The sequence below is a fragment of the Glycine max genome, chromosome 15 (assembly GCF_000004515.6).
Source record: "Glycine max cultivar Williams 82 chromosome 15, Glycine_max_v4.0, whole genome shotgun sequence".
Classification (NCBI taxonomy): Eukaryota; Viridiplantae; Streptophyta; class Magnoliopsida; order Fabales; family Fabaceae; genus Glycine; species Glycine max.
In genome coordinates, this window is record NC_038251.2 from 42,494,854 (window position 1) to 42,507,416 (window position 12,563).

The window sequence follows — 12,563 nt, forward strand, 5'->3', positions numbered from 1 at the left end:
AACCAAGTACAACTTAAAGAAAACTCGAAATGTCAGCATTTATGAGCAAGTTGGCTTGTTTTTATACATGTTGAGTCAACCGGGTTCTGTTCGTAATTGTGAGGAAAGATTTCAACATTCAGGTGAAACAATATCTAGACATTTCCATAATGTCTTAGAAGCTGTGTGTATGTTTGCAAAGGATATAATTAAGCCTGTTGATCCATCATTTAGGGATACTCCTGATGAGATTCTAAAAGATGCCAGATATCACCCTTACTTTAGGGATTGTATTGGTGCAATAGATGGTACTCACATACGAGTTTGTGTTCCCTCTCATCTATAAGGAGTCTATATTGGTCGGAAAGGCTACACTACCACTAATGTCATGGCTGTTTGTGACTTTAGCATGTGTTTCACTTTTGTTTGGGCAGGTTGGGAAGGTTCTGCACATGATACTAAGATATTTATGGAGGCTTTACGTAAGCCTGCATTGCATTTTCCACATCCTCCTCAAGGTACTTAAAATTTATATATTATAAATATGTATCATTATAATTTTGTGTCCTAACATGCTCTATTGTTTTATTCTTTAGGTAAATATTATCTTGTTGATTCTGGTTACCCTACTTTTATGGGTTTTCTAGGACCCTACAAGAAAACTAGGTATCATCTCTCGCAATTTAGAATTGGGCCTAGAATCAGGGGAAGAGTTGAAGTTTTTAATTATTATCATTCCAGTCTTCGAAGTACAATTGAACGTGCATTTGGTTTATGTAAAGCAAGATGGAAGATATTGGGTAATATGCCATCTTTTGCTTTGAAGACACAAAACCAAATCATTGTTGCTTGCATGGCTATACATAACTTCATTCAAAGAAATGACAAGAGTGATGGAGAATTTGATTCGCTAGATGAAGATAATGAAGATATAGATAGTGATGAGGATGAAAGTGAAGTTGGTTCTAGTACTATAACATGGGAAGAACCGGATGCTCAAAGTACTCCACAAATGGAACGATTTAGAGAATCTCTGAAGAATATGTGTCCAACACGTATTTAATTTCTTTATTTTTTAATACTACAAGGTTGCATGTTTATGGTATGGGTACATTTGAACAATTTTATATTGAAAGACATTATTGATCGTATTATTACCAGGTTAATGATATTTTATATTTTGTTATAAATTATAATTACATAGATAATAATTAAATTATAAACTAGAATGTATGTGACAACATTACTAAGACAATAAATTAATTAGATTTTAAATACGAATTTTTATGAGATACATTTTATTTTATTTTTATAAAAATAATTATTTTTAATCAAAATTTCTAGAAAATATATAACAATATTTTAAATATAATGATAAAGTTAAAATATTTTTATAAATGAAATAGAAGAAAAAAATAATTTTTATTATTTTTAATAATATTTAATTATTTAAGGCATTTAATAATTATATAATAATGTTTAAGTATTTAATTATTAGTTTTAATGATGTCAAAGCATATAATATCCTTTTTGGTAATTTTAATTATGCAAAAGATCTTCTAAAATTTCATCCAAATACCATATTAATTTAAATAAGCACTTAAGAGTTTATCATCCAAACATCAAATTAACTTATGTAAAAGTAACTTTTCAGATAAGAGCTTCTTGGATAAGTTCTTTCTCTATAAGCTCTTTTACAATAATGCATCCAAATAGGCCCTAAGTATCAATTTTGAGCATCCAAGAGCTTCAGTACTTTTGAATATGATTCATAATATCTTTTTGATACTCGAGGTAGCTTTAATATGCTTCAAGAAAGATGTCTTTTGTCAGATCACGCCTTCCTCAATTAATTATGTTATCAAAACAACTTGTCTTTTTTGCTACGTGGTAGTTGTAACGCCCTGAAATTTTGCTAACTATAAATCGATGTTTAATTGTATTTATCGTGTTATTTGATTATGTGATTGACTTTAATGAGTTGAGGTATGATATGAATTATTCATGTGTGATTTTCTTGATGTGGATGTTGAGTTATGTGGAGTTTTATTGACCTAAGTTGAAATTGAGATTTCAAATTTTACCTAAACCTATTTCGGTAAGACCGCGATCCTGGATTCGTTAACTATTGGATCTTCTTCAAGTTTTGAATGTAGGTTCATAACATATGTCCCCGAAGTCTGACCGTTGGGATTCTTAAAGTAACAATTTTTGACCTCTCCCTTAGTGCGAGAAACACGCTCAGCGCAAATCCCAACTCAAGAGGAATTGCATAAGTGTGAAAAATCGTACTTAGAGCCAAAAGTGGACTTCCGCTTAGCGAGACGAGCTTGCTAAGTGAGATATGCAGATTATAAATACGTTCTTCAGCATGAAAAACACGATTTTTCACTTTTTTCTCTCCAAACGCACACCCAAGCCCTAACACCTCCTCCTCCACCACCCACGACCATCGGTGGCAACCACGAGCCACCGTTGCTTGTCATTGAACCACCACACTGAGAGGAACATTTTAATCAGAGTGAAATCCTCAGCATCCACCTCAAGGATTCGATGGAGAACAATCCCTCAATTCTTTCTTTCGTAACTTCTCTCAGGTAATCTTGACTTTTAAGCCTTTCTCCTAGTTAGTTTGAGTTTCTCTTAGTGTCTCTTGTGTTTTGGGCACTGCAATCATAGAGGAGAGTTTGCCCAAAATGAGACGTTGTAAAAGTTAGCCTTTTATAAAATTGATTTTATTTTCATGACCTTTGTTGAACCCCGATCACATTGGCGTGATTGGAATTTCAAAATGACATTTCCTTTTAGTAGAATCGGAAACACCCCTTAGCCTTTTATGTTTTGACAGGGGTAATTGGCCCAAAATTTTGTTATTAACCTTGATTTTGAAATCTATACTAAATTTCATTCAATTTTGTATATAGAACCTTGTATTTCGATTGAAGAACATGAACAAGAGAGGTCACTAAATGATGCAAAGAGGAACTAGCAGAGAGCTCACGATAGGTGAAGGAAGTTTATTATAATTTACTGCTTTTGATACCATAGTTGGGGTCAGATAGCCAAACTATGGGGATGCATGTTTGTCCCTGTTGCAAGCTGGTTTTCAAGAAAAATTGTGTTTTCGACTAATGAAATTGTGAATGATGTTGTTGTTGTAACAATTGGAATTTTTGGGAAAGGTCTTAATTAAAGAGGAGAGTTTGCCCAAAATTTCATACTTGTTCTTATATTTACTCATTTACTAAATTTTAAATGGCCATCCGAGTTTGTTGTGTAAACTATAGTTCTCCTTTTTAATTTAGAATTTTTTCCTAAAATACTAGTCTCAAGATATTATGGATTGTTGTTGTATTAGACTTATGTTGTAAGACCTGAGAAGTGTGAATCTCATGCATGAAATTTTTATGTATGTATTTTTGGGATGTGATTACCGATGATGTTGTTATTGATGATAACGTCACTATTAGAAAATACACTTTTAACATCGGTTATTTAGAACATTCTACATCGGTTCTAAAACCGATGTTGAAAGTGACGATGTTGAATGTATGAATGTTAACATCGGTTTTGGAGAACCGATGTTAACATACATATGACAACATCGGTTCTCCAAATGTTAAACACAATGAACAACAGCAACAAAAGTGTAAGCATGATGAACGTTGACATTGGTTTTCCAGTAAAACCGATGTTAATATGTTAGTTTAACATCGGTTTTCTAGAATAACCGATGTTAATGTATGCCCTTAACATCCGTTTTTCTAGAAAACCGATGTCAACGTTGATGATGCTTACACTTATTTGGTGTAGTTCTTTGTGTATAACATCGGTTAATTATAAATAACCGATGTTACTATTCAAATATTCACATCGGTTATTTATAATTAACCGATGTTAATGTACAATAGTTGACATCGGTTATCCACAGATAACCGATGTTAAAATACAAACGTTGACATCGGTTATACACAAAAAACCGATGTTAATATACAAACGTTAACATCGGTTTTTTATTATAACCGATGTTGGTTATGATATTAACATCGGTTTTTGTTAATAACCGATGTTGTTTTCAAATATTTTTTTTTATATATACTTTCTGTTTTTACAGTAAACCCAAAATTGTACCTGTCAAATGCAATTTCAGGAGGCCCAATTCACAGCAAATAAACATTTTATTCTGCTTTCAAGCAGTTTTAATGATAATAAACATCAAATAATTGATTTATATATTATAAAGAACAATCAACAAATGAATTCAATGTTCGTGTTACATAGAAAATGTAAAAAATGTAAAAAATGTTAAAAAATGTCCCTAAATCCTAGGCCTGATCTCTAACTCGGAGATAAAACTGTGCCCATTGAATCCACAATGCTTTTAATCTCTCGGGCTCCAATGGTCTAGGGTCGTTAAAATACTGCATGATTAAATAAATCATATTAAGTTAATAATGTAATACAAATTATAAATAAATCGATTTTCTTTGAAATAAACTTACCGCTTCCCAATTATTTCTAAAACTTCCTAAAATGATGGTGGACATCCAGTGCATGACATAGTAGCCGCACTCAGTAGTTCCTTTTTGTCTATTACACTAAATACATAATAAAATTTGGATATTAATTAAACAACTAGTGTACAGACACATAAAGAAATATATATAAGTGAAAGTTTTATGTAAATAACGTACCTTGACGATAATCCACCTAGCAGGAGCCTTTGATTTAGGCTATGGAGCATCATCAAGACCCTTGATAGCACTGTTCCATATGAGTAACAATTAAAAACTGGTGTTGTACGTTGAGGTATTACAATGCAAATGTATTGAAAAGAACACTAACCTATTAATAATCCCCTTAAGGTAGTTGTCTGGCCTGTTATGCAATGAACAAAACCAGACAACTAAGTGTTCCTTGGGTAGGATGACCACCATCTGCCAATGTCCGCTGCAGTGGAACCTAAAATGGGTTAGTACATTAGTAAACATTAATTAAATTTTGTTATTTTGTGACTTACCCATTTAGGTAGGCTCCAAGATACACATCGCATTGTGAACTCTGCATCCAACTCTTTATGTAACTTTCAGATTCAAACTGCGATTGCTCAGACCTCTGAATGGACTGAGGCTCGAGGAATCCATAGATATCAGAATTCCCCGCTCGCATACATGTTTCAGTGAGATGTCTGTTTATGTTAATTCAAAGTTAAATATTTATGAATTGAAAGCCATAACTTAGGTAAATAAAAGCCTTTTATATAAAGACTTACAAAATCCACAACTGTAACACTGATATGCTGAGACATTGACCACCGTGTGCGATTTCGGAGAGGTCTTCGTGCTTTATGTACAGGGGGAAATCTGGATTAACGACCCCGAACACGGTGGCATCCCATCTAACCTGATAAGGCCTCAAGAAAAGCTCTGGGATGGTCAATGTCATCAGATAAAGCGGATCATCGACCTCCGGATCGGGCTTCGGAGGTGGTTTTGGCGGAGACACAGCTACCTGTTTATGAAACAAAGTTAAATAGCCTAATTTGAAAAGAAGAAACATATAGTAAGGACAATAAGTACCTGTTGTGATAAAGACTTGACCAGATGTGTCGGCCAAGCAAGGAAGGTGTGAAGTGCCTGCCCCACTAAGGAAACCTCATCAGTGGCTATAGGAACTGGAGCATCTGCATCTCTAACCTCCTCCACACTCACCTTTACTTGGCCAAGCAACAAAGGAGTGTTATGAACAACAGTGGATCCCTCATAAACTCTCCCGATGGCAACCAGGCGGGCAGGATCTGCTTCTATGTACAAGCCGCACCTGTCAGAGTCACCGGTCTCAGGATCGTTTCCTGAGGGATCAACACAACTCCCCTTTGTGCTCACTCGAGGACCGGAGGGACCAGGACCAACCAGAGGCTCAGGAGGCACTACAAGTCCCTGAGATTGCATCTGCGACTGAAGGTGGCTGAAGGATGCCATGACCTGCCTCGTCACTTTCTCTGTGATGGACTCCTCTAGCTGGTCCCTGATCTGCTGAGTCAGCTGGTGTAATTCGTCAGGAGGCAGGGAGGAAGCGTTGCGGGACGTCCGTGGAGTCGATCCAAAGTATTGCTTGATGGTGACACCGGCTCCAATACCACGGACACGTCCAGGGTGCTCTGGACGTCCAATAGCAGCGGCCAGAACATCCTGACGTCCATGGGGGACGAACGATCCCTGTGTGGCCTGCACCTCAAACGAATCCTGCACAGAAAACACACAGTGGTACATGGCATTCTCAAAATATTCAAACATAATTGTAATGGTTAGTTGAACATGACTTACAAGCTTCTCAGCGATTTCCTTTGCGGCCTCAGTCGTCATCTCCCCTGTCTTCTTCATGCGGGCCATCTTCCACTTCACGTGGCGTCTGACTGGGGATGGAGGGTCGATGACGCCATCAACGCTTCCTGACTGTGCAGCTTCCTGCATCTTCTTCTTGGTCTTCTCAGCCAGGAGCTTCTGCTCCAAATAATCATAACTCCCACGAGACAAAACGTGGGGGGCAGTATTCTGCTTCTGGATGGCTTGTGCCTTCATGCGCACATCCTGAAAAAATTAAACAATAATGTTTGAAATGGGTAGAATGAAGTATAACAACATCATGTTTAATATGAAAAACAACTTAAATGGCAAAGGAACATACCTCCCAAGAAGGGTCTCTGCGAGTCTAGCAAAACTGGGCCCACTTTTCCTTGCTGATGTCGTATTTGTCACAGACAGTGTCCTCGACACCGTCCTGATCGGCTGCAAGGGCCCATTTCCTCGTGAGGTCTGATTTAAACTGCCTCCATCTCTCCTCCACGGTCTGTAGTAACTTCCTTTTCGTCCTACTGTCAGAAGCCTCTGGGATATCAAATTCCGCCTGACAACATGAAACAAAGTTTATTTGTTACAATAACAAAATTTTTTGGCTATTAATTACACACAATCAAATAAGAAAAGAGAAATACCTAAATATCCTCCCAAATCAGGTCCTTCTGAGCAATAGGGATCTCCTTCCAGTTCTCGTAGGTGATGTCCACCTTATCACGTGCCACAATCCCCAAATATGTTCTTAATTTCTTCTTGTGGGGACCGTTGGCCTTCCCTGTAGCAGGATCAACATGCACCACTGGTCTCTCAACACCAGGTGGTCTAGTGGACAACGATCGTAGGCATGAGGCTTTGCATGTCTGCTTCACGGCAGACGTCGAAGCCGATGCGTCCGAAGTAGGAGGAGGAGGAGGAGGAGGAGGAGAAGGAGGAGAAGGAGGAGGAGGAGGAGGAGGAGGAGGAGGAGTAGTGGAGGTAGGTGGAGAACCCATGATCTTTTATACAATAACATACAAAATTGGATTAATGAAAAGAGGATTAGTGATAAGTTTTTTTTGGAAGGCAAAAGTATAAGATTATTAAACAAAACCCCACCACATAAGGAGACAAGACAAATTAACCAAAGGACTCTGAAAGATAGGTAGTTGTGCTTTTTAATTGTGATTTCATCCATGTTTTCTTTGATATTGATTTTATTAGGACTTCATCCATGTTTGGACAGCATTTGATTTTCTTTTTTGCAGAAAAGAAAGAGGGGAACGAGCAACAATTTGAAGGTTTTACATTCAGGAACTAAAGAATTCAAAATAGCTAGTAATAAGAGGGATTTGTTTTTGGGATTTTCTGAGCACCAAGAGCGGCTACGCAAGAAGCTTGCACTTGAGGAGGGAAGGATATTTGCAGCTAATGAACAACTTTCTTAACTATTTGTCCTTCAGATTTTACTGTTTTTTTTTTCTTATATGTAAATATAAATAATATAAGGTTATGCCATAGGAACATGGTCATTTTTACCCCTAACAATCTTAGAAGTAAATATAGACCATATTTTTACGCCATACCCTTATACCATTTATATTTACATATTAGCAAAAAGAAACAGTAAAATCTTAAGGACAAATAGTTAAGAAACTTGTTCATTAGCTGCAAATATCCTTCCCTCCTCAAGTGCAAACTTCTTGCGTAGCCGCTCTTGGTGCTCAGAAAATCCCAAAAACAAATCCCTCTTATTACTAGCTATTTTGAATTCTTTAGTTCCTGAATATACAACCTTCAAATTGCTGCTCGTTCCCCTCTTTGAGAATGAGGAGGATCTTCATAGGACTTCATCCAGCTGATGTTTGTCGGCAGTTTCCTCATCCACCACCCTTTTCTTCTGTGCCTTCTCACGTTCATTGTTGTTAAACCCATATTTATGCCTTCTTCCCTTCATGTCTTGTTTGATCACAAATTTAGCTGAATCTCCCATCTTCAGCATAGTTGAATCTCCTGTCTTATTGTCCAATGCCATATTTTGATGGCCTGTATCTCTTTTGTTCGTATGTTCTACTGCTTCAGCTTCACAATGCATAGAGCAATCAGAATTTTCCAGTCATCACCAAAGGCTTCTGCATCAGCGTTGACACTCTCCACCCTCTTTGGTTTATGCTTCTGTGTTTTCTTCCATGCTTCCTCCTTATAATTCTCAGATTTATTGGAGGTCCCACTAGAAGGATCAGCACCAATCCGTGCCTATTCCTCCTCTACCAGCTCAATATCTTTCATTTCACCTTTGCTTTTGAAAACTACACTGTAATTTACAAAACAAAAGTTGAAAGGAAAGATATTGACCTGATAGACGAGGAAGAAGCACAGATTGGTGGTGATCGTTCTAGTGCAACCTTAAATAAAGCTGAGATTTATAACGAGGAGGCACGAAAGAAAACACAGAAGCATAAACCAAAGAGGGTGGAGAGTGTCAATGCTGATGCAGAAGCCTTTGGTGATCACTCGGAAATTCTAATTGCTTTATGCATTCTGAAGCTGAAGCACTAGAACATACGAAGAAAAGAGATACAGGCCATCAAAGTGTGGCATTGGACAATGAGACAAGAGTTTCAACTATGTTGAAGATGGGAGATTCAGCTAAAGTTGTGATAAAACAAGACATGAAGGGAAGAGAGCATAAATATGGGTTTAACAATAATGAACATGAGAATGATGCAATTTTCATTCTTTGGACCTGGCTTAGGAACTTTGAGAAAGGTTTCACAGAACATTTTAATCACTGGTGCAGTAGTATTAGACAAGCATTTCTGTATTAGTAGAGGATACAATTTTGGCTACTAGTTTTGTACTTTTCTTAGGTTTCTATAGAGTGGTCCTCTAATCTGGCAGATGCCTTTATGTAATTAGAAAGGGAATGTACTGGCTGAGACCTCTTCCAAGAGGTGCAGCACATATGTACTTAAGTCAGGGGTTGTAGCTGGTACTTAATTCATCTTGTGTACCAGCTATGTTCAAAATATATTTGTACTCACAGTACCTCTGGTACTCTTTCATCTATCTAATACATATCTATTTTTGCTGAGCAAAAAAAAAATTATCTTTGCTGATAAAAAAAAAACAAAAATAAGTACACTGCCCCTAAAATACCAACATTATACTCACTACTGTTCAGCTTGCCATAATTTATATAAAAAACAATATAATCCTCATACAAATACAATCATGCAAGCATATTTCAAAACTTAAAATAGGAATAAACAACTCTAAACAAATTAACTTATGTAGACTTGGCAAATTTGTTTTCACTAATATTAGTATGTCATCACCACTGCAGTAGAATTTAAGTTAAATTTAGATAAGTACCTTATGAAGAGGCCAGTTACCTTGTCACACCTAATAAGTTACAATTGAAGAAATTTCTGCATGTATAATTGAACAAATTTGTTATCAAACTTCTCTGTGTGTGTGTGTGTGTGTGTTTGTATGATGAGTGTGTGTGTGTGTGTCATGAGTGTGTGTGTCTCTGTGTGTTATGTTTCTAATTTAAAGTTCTAAGCTGTTTATTTTGTCTCAGAATGATGATGATAACACTGTTCTCCATATAGCAGCAGAAACAGCAAAAATGATACATGAAAATCTTGATTAGCTCATTGTATGCTTGGGAATCCTAATGTTGATGTATTAGTCAGAAACTACTCCCAAGTTGCAGCTCTGTGCACTCATTGTCATTAGATTTTGATAATTTATATCACTTGCAAAGCATGACAGCAAGTTTTCTTTTGGATTGAATTTCCTTTAATTTCTATATTAGTAACACTGGAGGTGAAGTAAAAAAAAGTAATCAATTACCAGGACAGAAGAATTTATCAGCCAATTTCTCAAAGGGGGTCCTGTCGTTGTAAATATACCTGCATCATTATCAACACAAGCATAAGATTGTTGTGTGTTTTTTTTTTATCAGCCAAAAATATAATATATTCATTAATAAGTACCAGAGGTACTAAATTGATACATATTTGTATAAGTACGAATCATAGCTGATTCTCTAACAAGCCTTGATATTATACAAGCTGAAAGAAAACTATGGAGCTGGGTAGCAGGAAATTTTTAAAATGAATATTCTGTCTTATAACATTAGAGGGCTTGGTAGAGGTATAAAGTGGGCCTCTATTAGGAGATTGGTTGGGAAACACAAGATAGACCTCCTCTGTTTGCAAGAAACAAAGAGGGACTCTTTGGATAAGGCATTGTGCCAGACTTTGTGGGGTCAATCAGACTTTGAATGGGAATGGGTCCCTGCTGTGAATACTGCTGGGGGTTTATTGTGTATCTGGAACAATAATAATTTCCAGGTTGAGGTCAAAACTGCTGAAAGGGGATTCATTATGTTGGAGGGGGTTTGGATGGCAGAAATGCAGAGAGTCGTGGTGGCCAACATTTATGCTCCTTGTGAGATAGAAAGCAAAAGACAATTGTGGGAGAAGCTGTACTCAAGGAAGAGCTAGTCCCAGATTCAGTCTTGGTGCCTGGTGGGAGACTTTAATTACATTAGACACCCAACAGAAAGATTGGGAAGTAGACACTCCAATTCAGAAGCTAACCTTATAGCTAAATTTAATGATTGGTTGGCTGAAATGGAGATAGATGATATCCCCTGTGTGGGGAAGCCTTTCACTTGGGTTAGGCCTAATAGCTCTTGCAAGAGTAAGCTAGATAGAGTGTTAGTTTCTGATGACAGGCTATCTAAGTGGCCTGATAGCTCCCAATTCAATCTTGAAAGGAACTATTCAGATCACTGCCCCATCCTAATGAATTCTAAATGCACTGATTGGGGCCCTAAGCCTTTTAGGGTCTTTGATGCTTGGATGTTTAACAAGGACTACACTAAGGTGGTTAGGGATTGCTGGTCTGCAAATCATAGGCTAAAAATGCAAACTTCAGAACCTCAAACATAGGCTAAAAACCTGGAGCAGAGATAATTGTGGAGACCTAGGCAACAAGGTGAAGCAAACTCAAAAAAAGTTGAATGATCTAGAGGATTCTCTCACAGCTCACCCCTCTGAATAGCAAATTCAACAGCTTAAAAAAACACAGTCTGACCTTTGGGAGCAGTCTTTTCTTCATGAATCAATAGTGAGACAGAAATCTAGAAGTAAGTGGATCAAACAGGGTGATGGCAACACCTCTTACTTCCACAGAATTATTAACTTTAGCAGAAGAAGGAATGCCTTGAGGGGGCTGCATATTGATGGCAATTGGGTAGATAAACCTGCTGTGGTCAAGGCTGCAATTCTCCAACACTTCCAAGCCAGATTTGCTGAACCTTCCTTGAACAGACCCAACCTAGATGGGGTTTCCTTTAATGTTCTGTCCAATAAGCAAAGAGAAATGATGTTGGAACCTTTTAAAGAGGAGGAGATTTCTAGTGCTGTTTGGGCTTGTGGGAGTGACAAAAGCTCAGGGCCCGATGGCTTCAATTTCAGGTTCTTAAAGCATTTATGGAATGAATTGAAGCCTGAATTCCTAAGGTTTTTCTCGGAATTTTATGTGAATGCAGTTTTCCCTAAGGGTCTCAACTCATCATTCATTGCCCTTATCCCTAAGATTAAGGATCCCCAACTTATTAGTGATTTCAGACCTATATCCCTTATTGGATGTGTTTACAAAATTATTGCGAAAGTCCTATCAAATAGGCTAAGCAAGGTCATGAATCACTTAATAGATGAAAGGCAACTAGCCTTTGTTAAGGGCAGACAATTGCTTCATGGGGTTTTGATTGCAAATGAGGTTGTAGAGGAAAGTCCAGAAGCTATATACGGGTGGTTTAAGTAATCAATTGCTTTATCGGGTGACACCGTACCTCCTGCAGTTAATGAAAGTCCAGAAGCTAATGGAAATTCGAAGAAACCAGATGAAATAGACATCCAAGAGGCAGAGTCTCAATGGGAATTAGCAAAAAGCATAAGAGTTCATACTGAGTTACAACAGCCAGCAGTCATCAGCAAGATAACGGAGATGGAAATCAGAGATAAGTAGGAGGTCGCAGAGATGGGAAAAAGACAAAGTGGAAAAAATATATTGATTCTATGGGATGCACTTAAGCAGATAAAACAACAAGACCCAGACTGTATATAGTGCTTTATGGGTGACTTCAACAATATAAGGCATCATTCTGAAAGAGAGGGTATATCACCCAGGGGAGCAGAAGCTAGTATTATCAATTATTTCAACGAATGGATT

At 37.3% G+C, this 12,563-nt stretch overlaps 1 protein-coding gene across 1 annotated transcript; it reads left to right on the top strand.

Moving 5' to 3' along the window:
* The first annotated feature begins 92 nt into the window (after window positions 1-92).
* On the top strand, window positions 93-1,042 carry LOC112999617 (uncharacterized). The gene is made up of 2 exons (XM_026125944.2): window positions 93-497; window positions 576-1,042. Exons 1-2 carry the CDS (start codon window positions 368-370, stop codon window positions 1,040-1,042), a joined length of 597 nt encoding a protein of 198 aa, XP_025981729.1. The 5' UTR covers window positions 93-367.
* Window positions 1,043-12,563: the final 11,521 nt, after the last annotated feature.

Bases quoted from the DNA above. Each gene is read 5' to 3' on its own strand.
- LOC112999617 (XM_026125944.2), top strand. From the start codon at position 368: ATGGCTGTTTGTGACTTTAGCATGTGTTTCACTTTTGTTTGGGCAGGT. The intron at 498-575 runs GTACTTAAAATT...TTTATTCTTTAG, and splicing joins TTTTCCACATCCTCCTCAAG to GTAAATATTATCTTGTTGAT.